Here is a 27,378-nt window from a genome sequence, read left to right on the forward strand (position 1 = left end):
CCCAAAAGCAGCAGATCTGTTCTCTATGTTTTGGTGGAGCCTACAGAGAACCGAGCAGCTCCGACATCTGGAATGTGATACCCAAGATGATGGCTTTCCCCTTAAGAACATGGACTTTGCTGGCTAACTCAGCTCAGCAAATGTAGTTCATGCTCCTCTCCTGAGTACTCGAGAGTTCTTTTCAGTCTATGGTTCCCTCCTCTTCCCAACCTGTAAGATTTATTTCCCTCAGTCACAAAGGCTTTCCAGAGAAGGAACAGTGGTGACAATAAGCTAGGTACAACTATCTGTGTGGTGTTGCCTCCTCAGTTGCCAGCTGGTGGAGGCCCTCAAATGATGGAGAGCTGACAAAAGGAAAGAAAGAGGGCGGACACTCTTATGGAAGAGCCAAGACTGAGAAATGGGAGGTCAAGGAGGCGGCAATGAGGAGGGGCCTGGGAAGACAGAGCCCGGACACCGACTTCTCTGAAGGAGTAGTACTAACAGGTGCTGTGCATGGTGCTACAGCTACAGTACGCACACCTACGCCATGCTCACCAGATGCCAGGCAAAAGGTCCTAAGCATTTCACAAACACATTTTACATGTCCTAACTCGTTTCATCTTCACAACTCTAGGAGATAAGAATAATTATTATCTACATCTTACAGATGAGGAAATTGAGGTACAGAGAGATTAAGTAATTAATTTGCCCTGGGGTCACACAGCTAGTAAGTAGCGGAGCTCAGATTTAAATTGAGACAAACTGGCTTAAAATTCAAGCCTTTAGGGACGCCTGGGTGGCTCAGTTGGTTAAGCGCTGCCTTCGGCTCAGGTCATGATCCCAGTGTCCTGGGATCGAGTCCCACATCAGGCTCCTTGCTCGGCAGGGAGCCTGCTTCTCCCTCTGCCTCTGCCTGCCTCTCTGTCTGCCTGTGCTCGCTCGCTCTCTCTCCCTCTATCCCTGACAAATAAATAAAATCTCAAAAAAAAATTAAAAAAAAATTCAAGCCTTTAACTATTATGTTACTAGTAGTATATTTAATATTATTTCATATATCTAATATTATTAATATTCTATTGAGCTATTCATGCTGTAAGGCAGGAGGGGTAGCCCAGTCAGAGTTAGCCAGGAACCAACAAGAATGCTTTTATTTAGAACCCTTAGCACAGAGCTTCCCTACTGAGGCACTGTGAATGAGATATTGATCCTCTCACTGGGCTGAAGAACATCATTTTCGTGTGGGCACTTTCTGCGTGTGCTCTAGCTGACACAAATACAAAGGCATTATCACCACATTACCATTATTATATTAATCTGAAATCTGATTAATCAGAAGTTTCTTTGTCTTACTTGGAGATAACTGTATTTTGCGTTTTGGTATATTACGGAGGATGAGCTACAAACTAGTCCAACCGCATGATTTCATGGCAGTTCTGGTATCAAGCACAAGGCTACATTCTTCTTCTATCTGATGTATTAGTTGGTTGATGTCATTTCTGATGGTATCATTACTACATAGGGGCCAAGGTCAAGGAAAAAGTATACTCAAACAGAAGCTACTCATATTTAAGGCATGATGGATGAAAGGAGCCACCTGTGCAATCAGCTCACTCAAAGGCCAGTCTATGAGTGATTCCGAGGGGCTAGGCTATTTCACAGGTTTTTCCCAAGAGCCCTGTGTGTAGCGAGGCTGGTCAGCATTAGGCAGACTGCAGCATCTCACTCAACTTTGGGGAGAGTGGGCAGTCTGAGGCCCACTAGGGTGCCGGCAGGGCGGTGAGTCACAACAGGCCTCAAACAAGGCTGGTACACCAAGATTTCCAGAGGGAAAAGGTCTGGAGTTAGGCCCATCTTCTTCCTCCATTCTGATTCTGGACTCACAGCAGCCTTCAAAGCTGTCACCTGCATCTCCTGGCAGAAGGAATGATCAGAGGAAGGATGGAGCGGGTAAAGGAAGGTGTGCTTTAGAAAGAGTAAGCGAGAGGGAAGGACTGTATTTGTGTGAGCAAGAGGACAGAATAAAAAGTGGAAAAAGGCAGGCTGGAGTCAGATCATCCAAGCTTATTAATGTGACCACAAGGCCCTCCAACGTCTGGTCCCCATCTGCTCCGCAGCCTCACGAGGCCTCAGTCATTCCTCCAAGTAAAAATGAAGGGTGGCTAGTTCAGCTCGTCATTCAAACAATCACACAAATGCTTTTTGCTGAGACAACCACCGTACTTTGGCATGCACACAAGTGCTCTATTAGCCTTTTCACTTTGTCACACAGAATATTAAAAAGATATGTACTTGAGGGTTGACATTCATTAAAATTAGCAGTTTTACTGCTTCATCAGCATATTCTTTTTTAATTTTTTTAATTTTTAAAATTTATTTTTTTTAAGATTTTATTTATTTATTTGATAGAGAGAGACACAGCTAGAGAGGGAACAGAAGTAGGGGGAGTGGGAGAGAGAGAAGCAGGCTTCCCGCTGAGCAGGGAGCCCGATTTGGGGCTTGATCCCAGGACCCTGGGATCATGACCTGAGCCGAAGGCAGACCCTTAAGGACTAAGCCACCCAGGCGCCCCAGGACATTCTTTAAAAACAAAAACAAAAACAAAACCCTGAGATGTAGCAAAGAGGAATACCACGACTGCAAGGACAGTTCGTTCCGGCCACTGCCTGGATTCATGCTAAAGTTCCAACAGTTCTACGCACTGTTGCTCTACAACAACAAGTAACATTTTAGTGCTTTTACAAAAATAGTTTTGACTTGGTAGATACCCTGAAAAGGTTTCCAGGAACCCCAAGGTCCGCATAGCCCACTTGTGAATCACTGCTCTAAGCAGTGGGGTGGGACTGGGCCGTGAAACTGGCTGCGATGTGCAGAAGCAACTGGAGGCTGGCCGGGGACTGGGAGGGCAAGGAGAGGCTGCTACGGCCGGCAAGAAGGCAAGGAAGGCCTGTAACTAAGGCAGGGATGGGAAGGAAGAGAAAGAGGTGATGGCATGAAATCTTAGAGGTGGAACTGGTGGAACTGGCACTAGTCTTGCTGAGGGACTGGAGATGGTGGAAGAGTCAGACATGCCCATCCTCTTTGAAGGAAGGGACGGGGCCTCTTATCTCTCTGTCCCCTCTGCCCAGCAGGGAGCCAGCACAGAGGGGGATCTCAATATAGTTTTATGAACTAAAGTCAGGTAACCAGAAGAGCAGTGGTACCATTAAGGAAGGGGAGGATTCAGGAAGGGGAGCTGGTTGGGAATGGGGAGAAGGGAAGATGGTGTGTCGCTGGAAAGCTTCAGATGAAGAAGGGTGACACACAGCAGCCAAGGAGTATAAAAGCTCACAGATCAGACTCAAACCATCCTCGCCCAACCATCATTTGACCCCATCTCCAACTAAGGCATTATTTCTAACCTGCCAGGCATGATAGAGCCTCAGGCATTTAAGAACACTTCAAAAGAGCATTGTATATGTCACAAATACGGCAAGTTAAAAAGAAAAACAAAAACCTGGAAAGATACATTGCAAGCCATTATTAACAATGGTTACTTTGGGAGAACGAAACTTAGGGGGGTATAGAATTATACTTTTCATACCTCTGTTGTATTTGATTTTGTTATTTATGGCACAATTGTTTTACTTTCAATAATTACAAGTAAATAAATATGTTTTACTACTGCACAATCTCCCTTTGACCTTCTCTGCCAATGTATTCTGGTAGAAATGTGCTCGTCCTTACTAAGTAACTGTCTTAGGCACGCCAGACAGCTCAGCTAATTCTAGCTGCTCACTGAATACCGAAATCTCCCACCCGCCCTTTCCTCTGAAGAATCAGATAACTTCAACGCAAAGCAACCTAAAAGCTTAAGCAAAATGTGCATCCAATCTTACCTTGCCCAACTTCTGAGAAGTAAATCCTCTGTAAACTGAAATGAAATAATGAAATAATGCTCCTGTCGGAGGGCTGCTGTCTTCCAGCTACAGGAAATGTTTCAACAGTCTCTGGAGGTAGCAGGCATTCTTCACTTCCTGACTGGCTTTTGCTTCCTCTGGCTTCAGGAAAATCTTAAAAAAGCAGAAATAGAAAAGATATAAAAATCTGACTTCTTTAAAATGAGCAGTGAAAATAAAGCACACCCTACATGTCCCCCAAACCTATGCATCACACCAGTAAGTAGATATATACAAGACCATCACAGATTTCCCATCTTTAAAATCAGGCACTTGAGCATTTGAAAATGCTGACACTAAGCATTTGAAGATGTAATGAGGGTCTGAGTAGAAGTTTTCAGATTCTCTTTCTGTTGTGGGAGTCCAGACATGGACCTGGAGGACAGATCTGGACAGCTCTGTTTCACTGAGGAGTGTCCTGCAGAAGGTAAAATCTGACACTTCTCTGTCATCCATGTTTTTATTCTACTTTTTTAAAAAGATTTTATTTGAGAGAGTGCATGCACATGTGCGTGTGCATAAGCAGGGGGAGGGGCAAAAGGAGAGAGGGAGAAGCAGGCTCCTCACTGAGGAGGGAGTTCGATGTGGGGCTTGATCCCAGGACCCTAGGATCATGACCGAAGCCGAAGGCAGATGCTTAACTGACTGAGCCACCCAGGCATCCCTGTCACGCATGATTTTAGAGATGAATGAACTCTGGCTCGATCTCTTAGTGGCCAGGTCCAGGTCTCATAGGCAGGAGGCAACAGAGCCAGAAAGATAAAGTAGATGCTGAGAGCAGCAGGTGGTATAAACATGAAAAAGGTTTTAAGCCCAATGCATAATTATCGCTAGTTTTCCATGTGATAATTTGATCTTCTATATGTCCACTGCGATTTTCAATCTTGCAACTCTGGCTATCATATGTCAAAGCTGATTTGCCAATTTCTCTACAAAATGAGTATCTATTTCCCCTTTTCCCCAGTGGAGAAGCTCTGAACATGCAGTTTAAATTTGAGTTCCGGGGCACCTGGGTGGCTCAATCAGTTAAGCGTCTAACAACAGATCAGGTCAGGTCATGATTTCAGGATCCTGGGAGGGAGCCCTGTGTTGTGTGTGCAGGCTCCATGCTCAGTGGGGGATCTGCTTGTCTCTCTCCCTCTGCCTCTCCTCCCTCTCGTGCTCTCTCTCTCAAATGAATGAATAAAATCTTGAAAAAAAAATCTGAATTATGGGCCCTTGTGCTAATATTTCTAAAACGGTCTTCTAACTGGAAGCTGATATGTTTCTACAGAATCTCAAATCATGTGTCCCAAACTTGACTTATCCCAACCCCCATCCTTCCTCCTTTCCCTTCTTCTCTATCAGATTCTGCCACCCTGCCAGCTTCCCAGCCACAGATCATTTGAATCATTTCCACCATCTCTTTCTCCTTAACCTTGTCATCCCAAATGCTCACACGCTCAGGCTTTCCCTCAGCTTTGTATGCTACTTCTTGAAAAGAACACCTATATTCATCCTTCCAGGCTCCTCAGGAATTACTGAAAGTGATCCTATAAATTACAGCAGTCCCTAACCTTTTTCTATTTCACCAGCATTTCATCACATCCATGTCACGCTATGATAATACACAGAGCTGGATATTCACACACAGACATGGCTCACGCACTAGGCCGTAAGATCCCCAAAGGCAGGGATGGATCTTTTTCATGTTTGTCTAGTATCTAACATAGTATCTAGCTCAAGAAGGGCTCTAGGAAATATCTGACTACATTATTTCATCCATAAAATATTTCTTTATGGTTCAATAGAGAATGTTAGCACACATAATTATTCTTCCTATCATGCTTTTTATTCCCCAACAAATCTCTGGCCCAATGAAACTATTTCTAGGGCCCAGAGAAGCTCAAGTTACACTCCCTCTCCTTAAGGCCACATTTCCAGGGACTACCTGGAACACCTTTGAACTACAACTCTGCCTTTAGTCTTGACAGAGGTTCCATCTTATTGCCGATAGTAAGAGTTGGCCAATTTTTTTTCCACAAAGAGCCTGATAGTAAATATTTCAGGCTTTCTCTATGTTGCATGATCTCTATTGTGACTACTTAATTTTGCCTTTGTAGAACGAAAGCAATCATAGACAATATGTAAATAAATGACTGTGGCTATGTTTCTATAAAGCCTAATTTGGGTTTTCTTTCTTTTTTTGTCTTTCTTTTTAAATATTTTATTTATTTGCTTTAGAGACAGAGAGACAGAGAGAGCGAGTGTGAGTGGGGTGAGGAACTGAGGGAGAGGAACAAGCAGACTCCGCACTGAGCACAGAGCCCAACCACAGGGCTTGATCCCACAACCCTGAGATCATGACCTGAGCCAAAATCAAGAGTCAGATGCTTAACAGACTGAGTCACATAGGTGCCCCTTTATTCAATCTATTTATTTACTTATTTATTTGAGAGAAAAAAGAGAGTAAACATAGGAGCAGGGGGTGGGGGAAGGACAGACAGAGAGGGAGAGGATCTCAAGCAGACTCCCTGGTGAGCATGCAGCTCAATGAGGGGCTCAGGCTCAGGACCCTGAGATCATGACCTGAGCTGAAACCAAGACTTGGACACTTAACCAATGAGCCACCCAGGCACTGCTAGCATTTGGGTTTTAGATAATCTTCCCATCACAGATATTAATCTTCTCTTTAAATTTTCCCCCACCCATTTAGAAATGTAGTAAGTATTCTTAGCTTGCAGTCCATACAAAACAGATGATGAGCCAGATACAGCCTATAGGCCATGTTTGTCAACCCAGCTTATTTCCCCTCTTCGCCAACTCCATTCCTTCCCTCCCCACAATGCATACATGCACACAAACACACCTCTGTTTGCTCCCACCTCTAGCAAGCCTATGGTAAAAACAACCTTCAGAATTTATTTATGGATTTTGTGTTATTCTGCTGTTTAGAACTACTCAAGGCTGTGGAGGTACAAAGTGCATGGGCTTTTGCACCATGAGGGCCTAGAATCAGATTCCAGGCTTCCCATTTACTAATAAGTTGTCTTGGACATAATACTTAACTTCTCTGCTTTACTGTCATCATCTATAAAATGGAGGAGAGAACACTGACGCTGTAAGGTTGTGTGAGAATTAAGTGAGCTAATGTATTTCAAGTTCAGGGCACAATGGCTGGCATAGAGTAGGCACTCAATAAATAGCAATTATGACTCTAGCTTGAGATATGGCTTCCCCAGATCAGCTGAGGCCCTAGAACACTCTCTGTAAACCACAACTGGGCAGCCAGAAGGAATAAACTGACAGCAAAGTACAAAGGCAGAGAGAGAGAATATGAAGATTTTCAGATTCATGACCCCGGATTCTAAGTGCCTGGTTGGCCCTGATTCCCTCTGGCACCATATCAAATTCCTGGGTCTCTTTTCCTCCTCAGAAAGAACTTCTGACTCTCACACTGCCTGCATCTTCTCAGCATTGCTTACCAAATACTCCAATAAGCCCTGGAGCCCTCTCTTCCCTCTTGGAGGTCTTCCTGGGATAGGGCTGGGAAAGGATGAATGAGGCCAGACCACATCTATACACAGTGGAGTGCCACTGGGTCTAAGACAAGTGGGGCACCCAATTCCCTCATTTCTTCTAAACCTCCTACGTGTATATGGAATGAAATTTTCCCAGAGTTCAAGAACTGGTTTCTCTAAAGAAGTCTTAGAGAAAAAAGGCCTATTAAAAAACAAGGAATCCATCGTATTATTTTTAAGTAATATGAAAACATCCATGAAGGGCAGATAAGACTCAGGCTTGTGGTATCCGTCCTTGGTTCACAAGTCAAAGTTGAGCCTGTCACTTCCCTGCTCCAACACTTCTAATGGTGGTCCACTCCACTGGAATAACCGGGCCTCTGTGCTGTCATTCAGGGGCTCACAACCTTGCCCCAGATTACCCCTCCTGCATTAGATCCTGCCATTCCTCTAGAGAAATCCCGACCTACAGTCCAGGCAGAATGGATAATCTGTTTCTACCTAATTGCCTTCAACAATTCCCAGCTCTCCACACTTGTGCATAGTCCAGTCACAGCATCTGTCACATGTGACTGCACATCTCCACTTAGCCTGTGATCTGGGGACAGGGTGAAGACTATGTCTGATTTCTCTCTGGGTACTTACACCTAGCACAAGGCCTGGCATGGGGCAAATACTCAATAGATGTTAATGCATGAATAAAAACACCTGAAGTTATTCTTCCCTTATATTGTTTTAGCTGGACTCTTATGAGCAGACTAAGCAGTCTGGGTCACTGCCAGGAAGTAGGAAAACTGAAAAGAAAGAAAAGAAGCATGACCAATGTGATCCAAGCCACGGAAAATAGGTTTTAAGAGTGAGGTAAAAGAAACTAAGGCTGCTTAGTCTGGAGAAGAGAAGAGGAGGCCTAACTCGATTCTGGCTTTAAGTACACAAAAGGTCTCATGAGAAAATCTTGATCTCATTCTGCCTTTATAATCAGAAGGAAATTTTCCATATTCAAGGAAAATGGAACAAGAAGAAATGACTTAAGTTAAGGTCAGAGGGTTTTAAGCTGGAGAGAAAGAAGAACCAAATTAGGTACCACTTTTCCAGAGATACTGTTATCATACTTTTTGGCAAGTGAATTGAAGCTTACTTAGCACTTTTGTTGAAGGCTGTGCAAAAGGGAGTAAGTATGCTGCTCTGTTCCTGTTTACTGTGGAGAAAGGTGGGTGAAAACACAAGCCAGGTAAGATTTTCTAATGAGCCACTGACTTTTAACTGACCCTTCTCCTGTAGGCACTTTCTGTCATGTTACACTTTGCAGTTCTGCAATAGAACATTGTATTATTTCAAAGTTTCCTGATGAAGCAATGGAAGGCAAGAGAAGGCAGCGATGTCAGATTAAGACAGTAGGGAAAACCACCCAAATAAATACACCTTCAATAGAAACAATAGCTAATGGAACATTAATAATAATTGTTAATATGATTACTATTAAAGCTAACATTCATTGAGCAGCTACTATGTGATGGGCACTGTGCTAAGTATTTGATGTTAAGTTATCTCAATCCTCATAACAATGCTGTGCAGTAGGTAATACCTGTATCCCCATTTTACAGTTGAAGAAACTGAAAACCAGGAAGGTTAAATAACTTGCCCCAGCCACACAGCTAGCAAGTGATAGAGCCAGGACTCAAACCTAGCCAGTCCAATTCTGGATCTTTATGTAACCTAGCTACTGTGAAACCAGAAGAATGAGAGACTGGAATTTAAAGCCTAATCTCTCAGAATCCAGGTGCATATTCCTGGCTACTTCCTTACACCACCCCAAGCCAGGAAGAGCAAGACATTAGCAAGAGATCTCAGAAGTGAACCCATATAGACCCAATATTACAGACAAAGAAGCTGAGATCATGAACTCACAGATGATAATGAGCAGAACAAGGACCTGAATGTAGCAGTATAGTAACTCTTGAGTGTGGACCTCTTTCCTCCATTATAGATTCTTGCTGAATCTGAGGGTGAGAAAATGAAGGAATGGTATCTGCCAAGTGGGTTCCCTCCCTAGACATTTCTGTGATGAACTGCTAATCTCACATTAGAACCTATGCCTGAAACACAAGGATGCCAGCAGCCTCTATAAACTGATTCTGAGATTCTAATAGCAGAGGATGCCAATGTACTTGGTTGATGGTGCTACAGCAGCTGTCAGAAATACTCACACAGACCTGGACCAGGCAGCTTCCATGTTAGGCTGGTGGTTCACAGTTTAAGCCTGAACTGGACTATTCCAAAAGCCTCCTCGTTGATGTCCTCCTTCTGGGACCTTCTTTGCTCCAGACTAGCCTCCATTATGCAGCCAGAGTAAACAGAGCCCCAGTGATGGTATTAGGAGGCTTACAGCATAATGGAAAGAACATAGGTCTTGAAATCCAACACTCCTAAGTTTGGACCAAGTTCTGCCACTTACTCGCTACCTGACCTTGGGCAAGTCACTTTAATCTTGTCGAGGTCTGGCTTCTTCATCTTTAAATCAGGGATAAATATCCCCATATTGTAGGACTGTGAAGACTAAATAAATCATAATGTGTAAAGCATTTAACATATTGCAAGCCACAGTGCAGAGCAGACCCTCAATAAATGTTAATGTTTTCTTCCCAACTCCCCTCTACATTTTGGCCACAATCTACCATTTCAGCTCATTTCCTCTCCTTACCAAGTCCATTCCTCTCCTACACACACACACACACACACACACACACACACACACACACAAACACCTGCTCCTTTCCACTTCTAGAATACTGCTCAAATTGCAGCTTTGCATAGGAATGAACTTCTTCCAAAGCCCAGCATAAATTTCCACCTTCAGGAATCCTTTTCTAGACTCCCTTTGGTCACGTTGGGATTGATTTCTCCTTTTCCCAAACTCCCACTTTGTTTACATTCCTTACTACATTTACCACAGTCAGTCTGATTTCAGATATTTATGTGATTCTCTATCTTTCCAACTACACTGGAGGGAGAAGTCTCTGAGAAGACAATTATTTATTGGAAATGTGTTGTTTTCCTCCGTGTATATTTCTCAATACCAGGGTTTTGTACTTAACAAGAGCTCAGTATGTGTTTATTGAATTCAGTCTCGCCACCCTTGACTGGGAATCTTTACAGAAAGATCCTGGACTACGTTTATTCTAAAACTGTATTTACTATCTGACTTGATAAACATGATAAACCGAATACTCACAGGCTTCCTTCATTTTTTTGTCAGTTCTTTCAAAGCACTCTGGATTCCTCTCAAGACATCTCCCCAGGTTACAGGGGGACATCGCCAGGAGGACAGCTCTCACTCACAGAGGTAGCACAATCTGGGAGCAAGGTCTTTGGAGAACTGTTCCATCCACTGGTGAGGAGATGGCTGCCATTTCCACCATATTAAAAATCAGAATTGTGGAATCAGAAAGTAAATCTGAATGATTTCTATCTGCCTCAGTTTCCAAGTCTACAAACAGAGTTTTAAGGTGTTACATATAAAGCACGGAAAGAGTATCTGCCATATAATAAGTGCTCAATCAATGTTAGATATGATATTTAAAAGGTGGTGGACTGGGGCGCCTGGGTGGCTCAGTGGGTTAAGCCTCTGCCTTCAGCTCAGGTCATGATCTCAGGGTCCTGGGATTGAGACCCACATCGGGCTCTCTGCTCAGCAGGGAGTCTGCTTCCCCCTCTCTCTCTGCCTGCCTCTCTGCCTCCTTGTGATTTCTGTCTGTCAAATAAATAAATAAAATCTTTAAATAAATAAATAAAAGGTAGTGAACCGAAAAAAAGAGTCAGGACTTTCACTTGTAGTACTATCTCACTTTTATTTTAGTACTATCTCCACCATTGACTGATTCCTTGTGCAATCTTAATCAAGTCCCTCCTCTCTTGGGGCCTCTCCCCATCCGTAAAATCAGAGGTAGAACCAGATGGTTCCCAAGCTCCTTCTACTATCAACGATGTGTATTTTCCTATGATCATCAAAGAGCCTTTTCTGTTCCACAGAAGCTGTGGAAAGGAAAGGCAAGGAAAAATGAGAATTTGTAGTTGCAGATTCCCAAATGAGAAGGACCAGCCCCAAGGCCAAGGCCAAAGGTAGAACAACAGATTAATAAACCACCTGTGAGTTTTCCCCTGCATGAACTGTATCACACTCAGTTCAGGTCTTTGAACAGAGCACCCCCTTCCTTCTAACAAAACTCAAAGCAAAGCCAAGAGAACAATAATAGCAATGAAAAATCTTGCCTTGTACAGAATTCCTGCACTTTCTTGCCTTTGATGCCGGAAATCAGGGCATCATCAATCTAAACTAGGGCTCTCCTTAGGCACACAGAGAAGGAAAAACACAAAGGCCCACTCTGAACCTGAAAGCTCATAAAACAAAGACCAAAGTGAGTAAATAAAAAACGTTAATGACTCATTCAACCACAAACACTGCCAAGGCCTACTATGTGCCAGGAAGAGGAGGGATGAAATAGACATGGTCCCTTACTACTAGTGTACTCAGAATACACATGGGGAGACATACCCCAAGGTAGATAGTAATCAGAGCTATATTTGAAGTTCAGCCCCTGCTACCGAAGATGGGAAGGAGGGCAACTAATCCAACAAGGAGATCAGAGAAGCTTCCCTGAGAAGGTCACATGAGACACTGACCTTGAAAGACCGGAAGGAAGAGGGAATGTAAGGAAGAGAGTGCAAGCAAAGGAACATGTAGGGAGTGTTTAAGAAACAAAAACTAGCTATTTTGACTGAGGCGCAGGGTGTAGGTTTGGGAGAACAAAGGGAAACAAGGCAGGATTGATGTTTGGGAACAGATTATGGGGGAACTCCTCTATGCAGCTGAGGAGTCCAGACTCTATACAGTAGGCAAGGAAGCCTGCCAAGGTTTCTGAGCAGAGACAAAATATGATGAAGACCATTATTTGAGGAAGATCACATGGGCACCCATGAAAAGGATGCAAAAGGGGCCAGATTACTATGGGACCACATAGCGAGAGACCACCTATACTTCTAAGCATGGGCTGGAATCCACAGGTCCTGTTCACAGAGCTTCTCTCTGCCAAGATTCAGCTTCACGCAGTCTAAGTTTGAGAGGTGCTCTCTTGCCAGGCCTTCAAACCACCAAAGTCTCCTAGATCTCTAGAGTAACAGGTTTCCCAAAGTCAAGAACCCAATTAACTCTGGGATCACAAAAAGGGAAGAGCTGAGATGGGAGAAACTGGGGAAGGGGACACCAAAGTCTCCAGCTGGTTCAGGTCAATATGAAAAACCAATCCCTTGGTCTCCTCTTTACATCACTTCCAGCCTCGTCCTTTTAAGAGGGGGCTAAAGCAAAGGGTAGTAAGACTGAAAGTACCAGGCCGAGGGCTGAGGATCCAGTGCAACAATATACATCCATGGCCCAGGGCAGGGCTTGGCACATGAGCCATGTTCAACAAGCACTAGTCCCCTTCCCATCCTGCAAGGTCAGTTCCACCTATAAAGCCCAAGGAGGCTTCAAGACTTAGGTCACCTCAACTCTTCCCCAGGGACCTCTTTAAAGTACTCCCAACCAAAATGACCTAGTTCGAAGAAATCACAGCTGCCATGTCTTCAGCACCCATTCTGTGATGGGTGCCATACTAGGTGACACATGTAATCCTAGTCAACCTTTACAATGACCGCATTGTGTCCCTTTTATACAAGACAAACCAAAGCTCTGAGAGGGGAGATGACTCAAGGAGACACAGTTAGGAAGTGGCAGAGGTAAGATCTGGACCCAGGACTACCTACCCCAAAGTCAAGCACTTCCAACATTTCATTCGTGTCACCTGCACTGGGCTCTCATCTGCCACCATCTGACAGGTAGCCTGGAAACTCCCTAAGAAGAGACTACACCAGGCATCATCTCTCCTCACTGTACAGTGAACCCACACAAGTCAAGAGCTTTGGGATGAAAACAGTTAACTTTAAAATAAGGCAGTGCACACAGATGTAAACTCCTCACGTGAAAATCTACTCGTGATGTTGGACTCTTGAGCCTTGAGCCCAGCCATACGGTGTGTTAGGGACTGATTTCAAATTGACCACCGACGGAGCTCCGACGTTGGACACCTGTCACGACCTAATCCTCACCCCAGGCACCAGCTGAGCCCCGGCCGGGGACACACGCCGCGCCCTGAGCTCGCCACGGACGGAACCTCGCCAGGTCACAGACGGGGTCCCTGAGGAGAGCCCTAAAGAAGCGTCCCCTTCCACGGTCCCTCCGCAGCACGCTCGGATCGTGACCTCGGGCCACTCTGAAGGCCCCAACTGCCCTGTCCTGGGCACACCGACTCGTTCACAGACCCCCGCCCCATTTCGCTCGGAGGGATACCTCGCTGTGTCGCCTTTACCTCAGCCGCGGGACCGGTCGCGCGCACCCACCTGCAGGTCGCTCCGAGAACGCGGAAGAGGCGGTACTAGACCCGAGGGGTGGGCCCGACTAGAGAGGGGAGGAGCTGCGCATGCGCCCTAATGGCTACGCCCGCCAAAGGGTGGGGGCGAGCTAAGTAAACTGGGAAGATGTTCTAGAGAGGGGCGGGAAGATTGCTGGGGCTGGGGGTGGGGCTTAGCTCCTCTTGATGTTATTATTATTTTTTTTTCTAGTGAAGGTCGGGAGGTCGGGGAAGCGCCAGGATGGGGGCAGCCAAGCAGCGGCAGGTGTAATTACCATTTATCGAGAGCTTCCGAGAGCTTCCGTGTGCCAGGATGGAATTTTTAAAGTGCCTTTTGCATACGGGGAAATGCTGCCAGTCTTTTCTAAAATGAGAGCTAATTCGGTAAAATTTCCTCAGATGTTTGTGTACCTATCATTTCACCGTAAGAATTTTCTTGAGCAAAGCGTTACCCCGAGTAGTTCAAAATCGAACACTTAAAAGTTCATTTCTTGGAGAAAACCAACTGCTTTTAAATTAGTATTTCAACCAGCCCCCCTCCGCTCCCCCAGGCTGCAAGTGTAATGAGGAAATGAAAGTGCTGACTTGGGTTTAATTCAGGTCCTGACTCTTGAGAGTGTTTCCTCCTTGGTGAAATGGAAGTAAAATATCCCTTCCCTGTCTGTCTCAGGATTGTTATGTGGGTTTGGTGAGCACTGCTGATAGAGCCCCTTAGACTTCCATTCCACCATCCTGATAAAGCTTTGTTCCTTTCCCCTTCTGGGCTCAGTAGTCTCATCTGCATGATGGAAGGGAGTTTGGAACCAGAGAGTACATTCAGGAATTTGCTACATTTCTCAGTCTGGGTGAAGGCTGGAAAGGGGGCCTTCTCCCAAGCTTCTGCGCTGAGTCACTTCGAGAATCCCTCAGTCCAATCCAAAGGCCCCTGTATATCCTGACCTCTCCCACCCATCACCTTCTAGGCCCACTCAAGCTTCATGTCTTCGGTGGGCATGCTAGCCTATTCCTCTCTCTGTTTCCCTGAATATCAAAATAGCCAGCTGGTCCTGAGTCTCTCAGGTCTATGTTTCAGTCCAGGTTCTTCAAACTGCTATGTCTCTAAGTACATAGTTCAGTTAATATTAGATGAGGGCTCTGGAGGATTCAGAGAAGGGTTCCAGGAGGGCTCCCCCAAATCAGGTAGACCTCCACTGATTCAGTGGCTCCCTTCACCATGCGCTACATACAGCTCTGGGGGTGGTACAGTGGGAATGACAGCAGAAAACCTCAAAGCAGCTACAGTATTCATCAGGGCCAAGAATGGCGGGGTATCCTTTACTCAAAAGTAGATGTTCTACCCCAAAATGGGAAGAGTGCCTTGCTTCCACCTCATTCCCTGCTCTAAATACTTTTATGGATCTTGAACAAACAGGAAAACAAAGCCTTCTGCTGTGGCTGCCCAACCAAACTGGCCCTCTACCCCCAACACACAGGACCCTCTCCTGCTAAGTTTTGCCCTGTGGGGTAGGGGAAATGCCTGCTTTCCTCTGGCTTACTGCAGCCCAACTCTCTATTCGTATATCCTCCTTTTTCTCCACCTTTGTCCAGTCTTCTCTGAGCATCCTGCTCTGAATTTCTCAGAGCAATTTTGTGATGTCTTCCAGATATAGTCAGACGTTCCCACCTTAAGAGCAGGACTTGGTCACACGGTTCTGAGATAAATTTACCTTCCTGCCACAGTATATTCCAAAACAACTATGAGTGCAGAGCCTGAACTTTGAGTCTGAACTGTCCAGTCATTCAGGAGGTAAAGGTGATCTGGCACAGGAGGTGTGCAAGCAGGGCTGCCTTTTAGGATGGTAGGCTGGGCCTCCTCTGGTAAGCCAGAATAAAGAAGGGCAGAGTGGAGGGCTTTCCAGATTCTAAAGCAGTGAAAGCACGGATACGGGGCACCAGGAAGGGAGCCAGGCAGCTAGCCAAAGACAGACCTGCTTTGGTAAGCTATGACACGTCAAGCATTTAGAACTGTGTCTGATACATAATGAGTGTTAGCTATTACTGTTATGACTGCAGACTGTGAGTAATGAAGGAGCTCAGAGGTCAGTCAGTCCCTCACTTCCACACCTGGACATGAAACAGACTGGGAATGGACCCCAGGCCTCTACTTCCCAGGAGAGCCACTGCACAAAGCCAGCCTATCTCCCCTGTAGGAAGAGGAAAGAGCTCTAGGTGGCCTATTGCTGACTCTTGTCTGGGCAACTGGTGGGTGAGAGACAGTGGAATCACAGCAAGACCTGTGCTAAGGGGCTCAGATGTCTTCTGAGGAATAAGCTCAGAAGTCAGCCCATGTCTTACCACCCTCACTTTGAGCTCTAACCAGCACCCAATAAACAGTCTTTTCTTGAGAAAGGCTTCCCTTGCTGTGATTAGGGTTAGGACTATATTTCTGCCTGTCCCTTGACCCATTTGCTCCAATAAACCACACAGGCTAAGGACTCGGGGTGAGAACAGCCATGCCAGGGAACCTGAGCTGAAACAAGCAAAGACTCCCAAGAGACTGAATTCCACGAAGCAAGGGCCAGCCCTCCCTACTCCTAAACGAAGCCAGAAATTCTGGGTCCAGAATTCCCAGAGTCCTGGGAAAACCTTGGTATCTCCACCCTGGAAAGCTAGGCCAGACACGACGATACCAGCCAGCCCTCCCCATGGCCTGGGATCTCGGGACAAAAAGCCCTCCCTTCTCCATTCTGGCCCAGTTCCCTTCTCAGCCTGCCCAGGAGCCATGTGGCATCCAGACCACAGCTGCCCACCAGGGCCGCTTCAGTTTGCCTCCTTTATTTTACCAAAAATAACAATAATAAACTCTTCCCTCTGTTTCACAAAAATAGATTTCCCGTCTCCCCACCCCCTCCGCAGTCAGCACTGGCCACAGCCTGGAACCCATCTTCCAATCCACAGTCCTCCCCAAGGGAATCTCTGATCCCTGGACCCCACCCTACCCCAGAGCCTCTGGTGAAGTTGCTGGGTCAGTGTTTGCCTCTGGAACTTCTCCAGAGGCAGCAGTGTGGGGTCAGCTGGCCCGCCCAGGAGCCCCATCTGCTTCCTCAGAGATCAGGCAGCTGCTGGGCCACGGAGAGGGGGGTAATTTTGGAGGCTTGGCTCAGCATACAGCCTTAGCAGACCCGAGGGGCAGTGGGGCACTCTGACATCACTAGAAATCCTTGCTCAAAGCAGGAACAGTTGTGCTCTAGAGAGGGGCTGTCAAACCCTCTTTCCACATGCAGTTCATTTCCCTGTGTAGCAATCTGCAAGCCCCGGGGTGGGAGTCAGGACCTGGGGTTTCTACTCCAGCTCCATAAAAGCCTTGCAGGGAGGTCTTGGATAGTTTCTCTCTCCCTCCTGCTTTCAGCTTCCTCCTATGTAAAGAGATGATTCTATGAGATTGGATGATCCCCAGGCCCTTTCTGGCTCTCCATGCTGGCCTCCCAGTGTAGTAGAGTCTGGTGGGTCGGGCCCAGGGCTGGGCACGGCGGTATGGAGTAATGGAGTGTCAAATGAACATCCCATGTTCTCTGTGGAAAGCTGTCCGACCAGCTGGAATGTCTCGGGGATGGGGGGATGGCTCGGGGAGGAGGCAGGTCCTTGCAAGATAAGGGGCTTTCCAAGCCTGGAAGAGTCCATTCGCTAGCAATACATCTTCCCTGTCCGAGGATGGGATACAAGTCTCCAGGGTTTCCGAATTCAAGTTCCTCTAGCTTCTTGGGCTAGGGGATTATCTTGCACTGGGCTTCAGATCCTGAGAGCCAAGTCTACAGATTCTGGGAGCTAGACTGGAGTGTATGATTCCCAATTTAAGGACCAGAGGACCTATGTGGGCATGAGGGATCATCCCCAGCCCTCTGGAGGCTGTCTATAATCAGGCTTTCCTGGAGGCAAAGGGGTGAGTAAAATAACAGTTCCTGGGCATCTCTGGCTAAGCAGATCAGAACCTCTGTCTGTAGGGGGCCAAGGGTTTAGGTACTCAGGGCAGGACTCCTTTCTTACATCCCCACAGCTCCCCAGAACTCATGCTTACGGAAGCTGGTAGCCTGAAGGTTCAAATAGAGAGCTACATCTACAATCATATTTTGTGCACTCACACACATGGCCAGACCACTGACCTGCCATCCCTTGCACAGTGGTCACTGTCTGGTGGTCCTAACCCCTCCTTCCCTCCATTCTTCTACTTACCTCACATTTATGGAAGGTCTAGTATGTGCCAGGGAGGGTCTAAAGCAGCTGGCTCTTACAGCCACATCCCACAATGAAAATCACATGCTCTCACACACTCACACAGAGTCATCTGCGCTTACTCACACACAGTGTGCTTACGCTCTTGTACCTTTCTCACTATTGCTCAGCCACACCCACATGCCCCACACTGGCATGGGAACCGCCAAGGAAGGGTCAAGTACCGGGGCAGAAACCCAACCCATCCCACCCTTAGACTTCATCTGGAGGTGCAGCTCCTTCTGTCCTTTTTCTTCTGCCCCTCCTCCTCCATTCATAAGCAGTCAGGGAGCATATGGGTAGACTCCTGAGAACCACAAGTCCAGCGGCTTGGTGTGTGCAGAGGGGTCCCAGGGACTTCAGGTTCCTCTGCCACCAGATTCCTGAGGGTCTTCTCCCCAGCTACTCTGTGTTCTGATGATCCACAGGACAGGCAACAACTCCAGGCTTGGGCTCAGTGACAGATCCGCTCTGTCATCTCCCTCTGCAGAAACAGAAGGTAGGTAGGGCTCAGTCAGAGTTCTACCAGGCAGCCCCTTCCCAAACCCTGAGGCCTGGCTGTTCTGCCTGAATCCAGCCCCTTCCTGCCCTCCCCCACCCCAACCCCAGGATGCAGATCTGAGTCTATAAATGGAGACTAGAATGAATTCTCTATTAAAGTACAGAATTAGGGCGCCTGGGTGGCTAAGTGGGTTAAAGCCTCTGCCTGCGGCTCAGGTCATGATCCCAGGGTCCTGGGATCAAGCCCCACATCAGGTTCTCTGCTCAGCGGGGAGCCTGCTTCCCCCTCTCTCTCTGCCTGCCTCTCTGTCTATTTGTGATCTCTCTCTCTGTTAATAAAATCTTAAAAAAAAATAAATAAAGTACAGAATCCATGGTTCCGTGAATTGCCTTCCCCTAATTTATCTATGTGGGTATTGGGTTTTTGAAAGTAGGTAGCCTTTGGATCTGAAAACTTGGTGGCTAGCCCTGGGAAGGAGGGGAGGGCAGCAGGGGCCTGGCCTCACCAGCGGCTCCAGCTCCCTCTGGTCCACCAGGCTGAACTCTCGGATGAAGTAGTAGAAGTGCTTGTAGCAGGTGTTGACATGTGCTTCGGCCCCCATGCTGAGGATGCTGTCGAAGTGGTGGATGTAGACATGGACAAAGACCCGGAAGAGGCGGGTCAGGATCTTGGTGCAGACCTGCTGGAAGTTCTTGGGGAAGGGAACTCCTAGGAGGTGGGAACAGGCAGAAGTGGGGGCATCAGCAGCCTAGGAATGAACCGCTGCCCAACCTGCCCTTCCTGCCACAGGCACCCTTCACCCAGGATGGTTAGTTCCCTCCAGGGGACAGAAAGATCAGGGTCCCCTTTCTCCCTGCTTCCCCTCTAAAAGCACAGATCCCACTATGCCTTTCCCCTTTGAACTACGAATCATCTCCCAATTTTCCCATCACCTGGGGCCAGACCCTGCAATCATACGGGGGTCACTGACCAAGCTTTCTTCGACTGCAACATTAGTTATGCCCAGATTCCCCACAGAAATATGTGTGTCTATAGGTGCTGCCCTGTGATATCCTGGATATAATTCCAAGGAGAGTTTATCAACACCTCTGGTCCATTTTTAAAAACACAGGTCTTTGGGATTAAGTTCTAACTTCATGGCATGGTACCTGCTCAAAGCCTTTCATGATCTGACCCCAACCTCCTCAGCCAGCCCCACCCCAACTCCTTCCTCTTCATACCATTCATGCAGCAGTCCCCAAATTCCCCATCTTGAGAATAACAAAATCCTCAAGAAGTAGTTCAGATACCTCTCATCGCTTTAACTATTCAATAATACAAAGAGCCTTCCATCTTTGATCTGGGCCCTGTGCTGGGTCCTCTGCATCTTTTGCCTCCTATGATATGGGTACGGAAGCCCTCTAGGCATGATGGTGACTCCACTGGCCCAAGGCCATACTAGGAATTAGTACAGACTGGAGGCAGGATTACTTGCAGAGATAAACGCCACAGCCCCTGCCCCACCTGGGAGAAGCTCCAGCATCTGTGAAAAAGACACCATTTCTGCAGTCCCCTGCACTCAGGGTAGAGATCTTGGTGACTATACCTTTTACTCTGCTATGGCAAAGCCATCCTCAGGGTTAAGGCACGGACACTTGGGGTGTCCTAGGCCTGGGGTTAAGGCTAGAAGGGAATAAGAGCCCAGACAAGGGCCCACACTGGTTCACCCTGCTTCACACAAGGCCTCACAGCTCTCAGGTGGGGTGGAGCCCGGCTTCCTTGTGAGCTCTTACAGGCCCAGTCCAGGATCCTCAGACTTGTCCTGACCACCTAGACTTGGGGGCCCGGACCCCAAGAGATCTGAGGTGCAGTTCTGAATCACTGATTCAGTGCACTGTCCCTCTGTTGGCCTCGGTTCCTCCTGTGTGAAAGGCGGATGCCCACTGTCAGGCCTGGTAGTGCAGGAAATGGCAGGCCCCAGATGGGGAGGGGCTGTGAGCACTGAACTGTGACTCAGTTCCCAGCCTCCCTCAGAATTCAGACTTTTCCCCTCTGGGCTTGCCCACCCTGCCCCACCCGTCTCTGAGTCCTGTAGCCTTAACACGGAGGAGCAGGGGGCCAGGTGGGGGTGACGATGCTGTGATGGATACGGTGTCATGCCTGCTCAGCTCCTGGGCCCACACCTGCTCTTGCTGCCCTGGGATGGGGAAACCAGGCTGGTGTGACATCACTCAGCCCCTCTCGCCACCCTCACCAGGCTGTCCAGCTGAGATAAGGAAAGGCCCTATGGCGTGAGCCTAACAAGGAAAAATTCTGCCCTCAGACTCCTCTGAGATAGAGATCTAATCGGGCCCTCCCAATCCCCACCCCCTTCTCTTTCCTGGAGGGAAGAGTCAGAACTAAGAGGAGGTTGCAAGTCAGTCAGCCCAGGCAGGGTGATGGGCTAGGAGCACCTAGATGCATCTCTTCAAGAAGGTTCCAAGAATCACAGTGGTCTTGGCCAGGGTGGCTCCCGGAGGGACATTTAAGCTTTTGATAAGAAGAGTCCCAAGCTTTGAGTCAGGCAGTCCCAGCTCAAGATGCCCCATCTTGAGCAGACACTGAACCTCCCTGAGGATCAGCTGCCTCTTCTACAAAATGGGGATGAAAATCATAACTGCCCCCCAACCCCAACCCCTTACAGAACTGCTATGGCAAACTAAACGCCTCATCTGTAGAATGGGCTCTGGGGGCTCCCTCCCTCCCTGGCCGGGCCTGACTTGCCTGCTGGGCGGGGTCGTTACTCACCGACACGAGTGGGGAAGACGTCCTCGTCATTGATGAGGCCCTCAATCCAGTCCATGAGCAAGGCCATGTAGCGCGGCGCCGAGAGCTTGGCGGGCCGCCGGTACTGGCGCTCGTCCTGCCAGCGGTACTCATAGCGGGGCCCGCCGGCCATGACCGGGCAGCTGCTTTCGCTGCAGCGCTCGGCCATGGTGCCGTAGATGAGGTTGATGCGGTTGAAGAAGTCCACCACATGCACAGCGATCCAGTCCTCGATGTTCTCCCCTGGTGGCAGCCTCACCACACTGCGCAGGTCCAGCCCCGACTTGAGTGATGCTTGCGCCTTCTTATATAGCTCGAAGCGCTGTGTGCCGGGCTCAAAGCGCTTCCGAGGCCGGAATGTCTTGTCCTTGGCGAACACCTGCTTCAGGCACAGTGCCATGGCTGGGCTGGGCGGCTGGCCAGGTGTCCAGGGGTGGAACCTGTGGATGGCCTGCCAGGGCCAAGGGCACAGAGGGAGCTTGGTGGTCAGGTCTTCACGGAAAAGCTTTGACTCCCTGACACATCATTTCCCTCATGCCCTCAGCTTTGGGCCTGTCTCTAAAGCCTTTGCCTGGAGTTTAAACCCTCCCCATCCCCAGGGCCAGGGCTCCTGCCCTGTCTCCAGGCTACCCTTGCTCCCCCTGCCAAGTGGCCTCAGCTCTCCTGTCTCATGTTGTTTCCTCTCCCCTCTTGCTGCATCTCACAGAGGTCTGGGCCTGGGATCCAAACAGGTGCTCATCTGACTTCTTGTCGCCCACTGGAGAGGTGTGGGGAGGCTTCCTGCAGGCCACCAGTAGGTGGGAACCTGGATGAAACGCCCCCGGGGCTGCCCCATGGCAGCGTGGGAGAGCCTGGCTGCATTGTGCTGGGGGTCTGTGTAGGGGCAAGGCCCCGCCTTCAGCTTCCTCTGGGATATCCCGTAGTCCATCCGGACACCGGGGATTCCCAGGGAGCAGGAGGGACTTTTCTACCAAAAATGTACTTTCCTTTTATTACCCTGAAAGAGGAAAGGGCCCTCATAGGGCCAGCTGGGTGAACTTTGAGTGTGGCTACAGGCCCTGGAAGAGAGGGGGAGGTGGCAGGTCCAGATGGGGGCCACTTCCTCTGACAGTGGCTAGAGATCCTTCCCCACAAAGCCAGCCTCCTCCAGCCCCAAACCAGAATAAGCCAGTGGCCTCTCCCCCTGCTCTGGACAGTACATGTTCTGTGAGTACTGACGACGCACCTGACATGGGGAGGTAGGAGAATGCAGTCAGATCTACCCAGCTGGGCCTTTCTAGAATTCAGAAAAATCTGTTTTGCCTCTCAGATGGAGGGATCCCAGACTCAGAACAGACTTTGGAACAGCAGTCAGAGCTTCAGGCTTGGAGGCAGGAGTCCTGGATTCTAGTCTCAGCTCTACCAAGGCCGGGTGACCACCAGAGCAAGCACGAGTCTGACCCATACAATGTCCTGGGTCAGGCAGATAGAGGCCAGTTTTCTGGGACTCATGTGGTAGTCATCTCACCTCCCCTGTGGGTGTGTGAGCCCTTGGGAAAGGTGGACCCAGGACCCGCTGAGGCCAGAATTTAGCCACAGACAGAGGGCTAAGGCTGAGTTGTAGGCTAAGTATTGAGCTATGACTCCCAGCTGACCTCTGACCTGGCCCTGACCCCGGCCAATCTGAGTCCTGACTCTAGCCCTAAACTGAGGCTGATACAACCACAAACAAAGCCTTGTCTTAACTTCAGAGCTGACAGAGGAGCACTTAACCTTCTCACATCTCTTATAATGCTGGGGCAGGATGGAGGGGAAGGAATGAGGCGACAGTTGGAAGGAGGTGTCATGTCAGACAACAAGTAAGGCCAGAGGAGAAGTCTGGAACAAGGAATCTTCCCTGTATCCATAACAGGCAGGCCAGGATGGGAATGGTCAAGTAAATGAGAGGTGTTTGGAGAGCAGGGGCAGGTCTCCTGGCAGGATCTTGTTCTCTTGAAAAGATCCCTCAAATATGTGGAATGTCATCTCATCCATTCCTTGATCCTTGACTTCTACTCAGAGAAGTCCCCAGTGTGGAGGCTGAATTTCCTGACCCCAGAGGAGATTTCCACACTTCATATACCACCTGTATTCCAAACTCTGCTTGGGGCGGGTGCTTCCAAAACCACTCCCACTGTGTGGTTCGGTGGGGTTCCTGGTTCTCCTCCTTTGCATAGCCCCCTTTAGGGACAGTTACCAATAATCATCACCTCACCCTATCTTTCCTGCCCACTTCCCTCCTCCAAGAGCCCCCTCTCCACCAGCTCAGTGCTGTTGCTTGTTGCGTGATCCCTGAACCTATCCCCACCCTCCTGCCACTGTGTGTTTTGTCACACTGGTCTCTTTGTCTGACTATACATGGTGGGGTTGAACGTTATCTCCTCCCACAGCCCCCTCTACCAAACCCAGATATCTTTCTCCTGGGGGGCGGGGGAGGCTGCTCTTTGGCCACTGCTGTCCCTCCCCTCCACCCAGCCTCCAGCCTAGGTCAGGGCCTGGCATATAGTTGATGCTCAGGGTTTAAGTAAAGCTTAGAATCCAGAACTGCAGAGTTGCAAGAGCCCTGAGAAATCAACTAACTAACCCACTTCTTGCAGAGATGGGGAAACTGAGGCCTTCTTCCTGAGGAGCCACCATTCACAAAGCAAGTTACTGGCGGGGGATCTCCAAGGGCACAACTGGGAACTGGGATAAGGTGGGGCTCAGTCCATCACAATGAGTAAAGGACCATTTTCTTGTGCTGGCTGGTCACTGGTCTGGTTGGAGGTAAGGGGAAAAGAGGGAAGTGACTGGAAAGGGGAAGCATGTTCCCACCAATTAGACCAACCTAATTCCTGTTCCCTCACATGCTGAACCTCCCCCAACCCCCCCACAGCACCCTGAGTGTCCTGACCAGTGAGCTAGACTCCCACCATCTGGCTACAGAATTTCAAGACCTGGGTCTTTGCCCTGGGTCTTTCCCCAAGCTTCAGGAAGTGGAGGGGGTAATCTCTACAAACAACTTGCCACTTGTTTCTTCGCTTTCCACTCCCATGCCCTTATTTGGGTTTCCTTCCCTCAAAAAACCTCTGTTCCCTCCCCAAACTAGGGCCATTTCAGCCTCTTAGCCCCGCCCCTTTCCTAACTCTGGGTATCCTTATACTCCTAAAGTGCCCAGGGATGGCTCACTCCCTGGGTAGGCATCTGGGTTTCCCAAATGAAGACCAGAGTAGCCCTGCCTGTTTCTGACATTTAGCCCCCCACCCCTCCTCCAGGGCCACACCTGCCGCTCCCCAGGCCTGGCCCAGGATCTTGGCAGAGGTCTGGCCCCAGTTTGAACCAAGAATGCAGCCTCTGCCTACGCGACTTGAGTGTGCGCGTGCGCCCTGAGGGCAGAGGTCCAAGAGCAAAGTAGAGACGGGACTCTGTCCAGCGGCGCTCGGTCCCCCGCGTCCACCCCTAGGCCGTCCCCGGACGCCCTGACCCCCACTCGCCCAGCTGCCGGGACAGACCGGTGATAGGACCCAGAGGCGCAGACCTGACGTTTCCGCTCCCGAAGACACGCCCCCCTCCAACTCCGCCACCCCCAACCCGGACTTTCGGAGCTCGGAGCCTCGGACCCCGGACCGAGCGCCGCGGCCAGCCTGCCTTGGGGCGGGGGTCGCCTCCGGACGGAGCCACGCCGGGACAGCCGCAGAAATGAAAGTGGCAGCGAAGCTGGGCCGTGCGCCGGCGGGGGCGCGGGCGCTCTCACTCACCGGGACCACCTCGGTCCTCCTCTGGCCGCAGGGTCACATCCTCGGCGCGCCGGGTCGCCTTCTCCTCTGGTCCTCCGGCTGGGCCGGTTCTCTCTCTTGTCCGCCTGCCCTCTTGCGCGCCCGGCCGGGCCGCGGTCGCCCTCCGCCCCCGCGGCGTCGCCGGCTCCGCCCCCGCCCTCCCGGCCCCGGCAGCGCCTCGGCCTCCCGGCGGGGAAGGGGCGGGGAAAGGGGACCCCCTCCCAGTGCACAGACGCACTCCCGCCTTTCCGGAAAGTCCGAAGCGTGCTCCCAGCTTCCCTCTGGGCAAAGGACTGACTGAGCAGCGGGCTCTGGCTGTATTTCCTCGGACTTTGACACAGAGGCAGCCTCAGCTTCCTCGACTGTAAAATGGGAACAGATCCAGTCCCTGTGTGGAGCAGAAGCAAAGGGGCTGCTAAATAATGGTGGTTTCCTTGTCCTCCTAGGATAATCTGTGGCCCATTTGTGTCTGAGCTCAATCAGGGATCAGGGCTGCCCTCTCCACTCCCATACCCTCAGATCCTGGCCTAGTGCCTGGCACATAACAGGCCCTTAATGTCAATTTGTTGGGTACATGAAGGCTTTGGGAAACACAAGCTGAGCTCCTCACCCAGCACTGAAGGGACTGGCCCTGAAGAGTGCTCAGGTGACAGACTTTCACCTGGCCAGGGCTGGGGTCTTCGCTCAGGTTGGGCAGATTCTCCTCACCAAAGTCACCCCATTTCCCCTGATGAGACCTTTGTTCTAGGTCTGCCCGGTTTGGAATATCTTATTTACCGCCTTTCTTCTGAAATCCAAACCTTTAAGACCCGATCTGCTCTCTTTTTTCAGTTTAGGTTCCTCCCCTGGGGGCAGACAGACATCCCAAACCAGTACTCAAGTCAGGATAGCCCCTAGGCCCAGAGATCAGTTGGCTGATTCTGTCCTGGGATGGGAGGGAAGATTAGAGGCTTTCTAGGGTGGGAGGACCAAGGCAGAGAGACAGGCTACAGAAGTCACTCTGGAAGGCTGCAGAAGGTGAGCAGGTGTGGAGTGGGGGGAGGGTAGACATTTACTATTGCACTGATGTCCCCACTGGGCTCTTCTTGTGTCTGGATCTTTTGTTTGCTTGATGTTATGAGAATAGACTGAATCCCTAGGAATCTCAGCTCATAGAACTGAAGATTCATTCTTTTGTTAAGCACCTAGTTTTTTGCCCCAGTCTAAAGTCCAGTTTTTTTTTTTTCTCTCTCTCTCTCTTTTTTTTTTCTGATGTCTGAGTCTTCACTCTGTCCCAAATCCCCTGAAAGTGAATAATTACATGCTCTTGTGTATGCAGAAGGAATTCTAATCTAGTCCTTCATCTGTTTGCTATCCTAATCAATACCCTTTCTGTGCCCTGAAAGAGGAACAGGTGGTGAAGCTGACCCTGTTGTTGACCTCAGGTGCCGACAAGTTAGTGGTAGGGACAACACACAGAGAGAGATAACACCAGGTCAGAGCTCAGTCATCACAAAACCGGCACAGAACCGTGTTCTCATCTCGGTGAGAGGACGGTTAGGGACTGCTGGCGAGCACTTTGTGTGCATGGGGTTAGCCACAGGAAGCACATGGAACACTCAAATTGGGCCCTTTGGGGAGAGTTTAAAGAAAGCACTATTTAGAGGTGGAGTCGGGGTGCAGGGAAACCACAGGGTTGGCATATCACTGAAGGGCTAGCAAGAGCATTCCTTTGTTATCTACCCCAGGCCGAAGCTGTCATCCCTAGTGAAGGGGTGCTGGGAGGGAGTGAAGCTGGGAGGTACAAGCAGGGGGCTACTGACTGGAGCTGTGGCCTGTTTGACCGGCATACCCAGCTCAGAGCAATCCTGGTGGAAAAGACGGGTGATAAATCCTATGGAAGCCCTGGGCCAGAGACTGTCTATGCAGCCCATAGAGGTGCGCATTCCGGGGCCTAGAGCTGGAGCTGGAGGGAGGAGGGTGCAGAGTGTACAGAGTGTAGCTGGAGAGGCAACGGAAGATAAATGCTTGGTACATGGGCCCAGAGACAGTGACTCCACAAAGGAAACAGAAACTGCTATGCTTTCCTTATCATTCAGTTCTAAATATTTTGAAATTTCATTGTCATTTCCTCTTAAAACTCATAGATGATTTGGAAGTGTGGTTTTAGTTTCTCAGTCTATGGGAGGTTTATATTTTTCTTGTTGACTTCTAATTATATTGCATTGTGGT

General features: G+C 49.1%; 2 protein-coding genes across 15 annotated transcripts in view; both read right to left on the reverse strand.

The window, feature by feature from the left end:
* MKNK1 (MAPK interacting serine/threonine kinase 1) overlaps positions 1 to 14,028 on the reverse strand; it is a 42,890-nt gene extending 28,862 nt beyond the window's left edge. The window contains exons 1-2 of one of the 13 annotated variants that reach the window (XM_045064465.1): positions 13,819 to 14,026; positions 3,858 to 4,031 (exon numbers count right to left, since the gene is read on the reverse strand). The gene's annotated coding sequence lies outside the window, so the exon portion shown is untranslated. Of the gene's footprint in view, positions 1 to 3,857; positions 4,032 to 13,216; positions 13,756 to 13,799 lie in introns of those variants that run through there. The other 12 variants (XM_045064468.1, XM_045064463.1, XM_045064461.1 and 9 more) reach the window with 12 other exon arrangements.
* Positions 14,029 to 16,658: 2,630 nt separating this feature from the next.
* Positions 16,659 to 25,338, reverse strand: MOB3C (MOB kinase activator 3C). 2 transcript variants are annotated; one of them, XM_045064473.1, is made up of 4 exons: positions 25,040 to 25,338; positions 21,377 to 21,845; positions 19,116 to 19,318; positions 16,659 to 18,592 (listed from the first exon to the last, which is right to left on the reverse strand). In XM_045064473.1, exons 2-4 carry the CDS (start codon positions 21,792 to 21,794, stop codon positions 18,563 to 18,565), a joined length of 651 nt encoding a protein of 216 aa, XP_044920408.1. In that variant the 5' UTR covers positions 21,795 to 21,845; positions 25,040 to 25,338; the 3' UTR covers positions 16,659 to 18,562. The 2 variants fall into 2 exon arrangements, with proteins under 2 accessions (XP_044920408.1, XP_004740443.1); XM_004740386.3 differs by having other exon boundaries at positions 25,150 to 25,337.
* Between the last annotated feature and the right edge of the window lie 2,040 nt (positions 25,339 to 27,378).

The sequence above is a fragment of the Mustela putorius genome, unplaced genomic scaffold, assembly GCF_011764305.1.
Source record: "Mustela putorius furo isolate JIRA1106 unplaced genomic scaffold, ASM1176430v1.1 tig00003853_pilon_pilon_pilon, whole genome shotgun sequence".
Taxonomy (NCBI): Eukaryota; Metazoa; Chordata; class Mammalia; order Carnivora; family Mustelidae; genus Mustela; species Mustela putorius.

What these genes read in the sequence shown, in the direction of transcription:
- MOB3C (XM_045064473.1), bottom strand. Translation starts at nt 21,794, where the DNA reads ATGGCACTGTGCCTGAAGCAGGTGTTCGCCAAGGACAAGACATTCCGG. An exon ending in CGTCTTCCCCACTCGTGTCG is followed by an intron (nt 19,319 to 21,376) that starts GTGAGTAACGAC and finishes CCCACCTCCTAG; the next exon opens with GAGTTCCCTTCCCCAAGAAC. An exon ending in AGAGGGAGCTGGAGCCGCTG is followed by an intron (nt 18,593 to 19,115) that starts GTGAGGCCAGGC and finishes CTGTTTCTGCAG; the next exon opens with AGGGAGATGACAGAGCGGAT.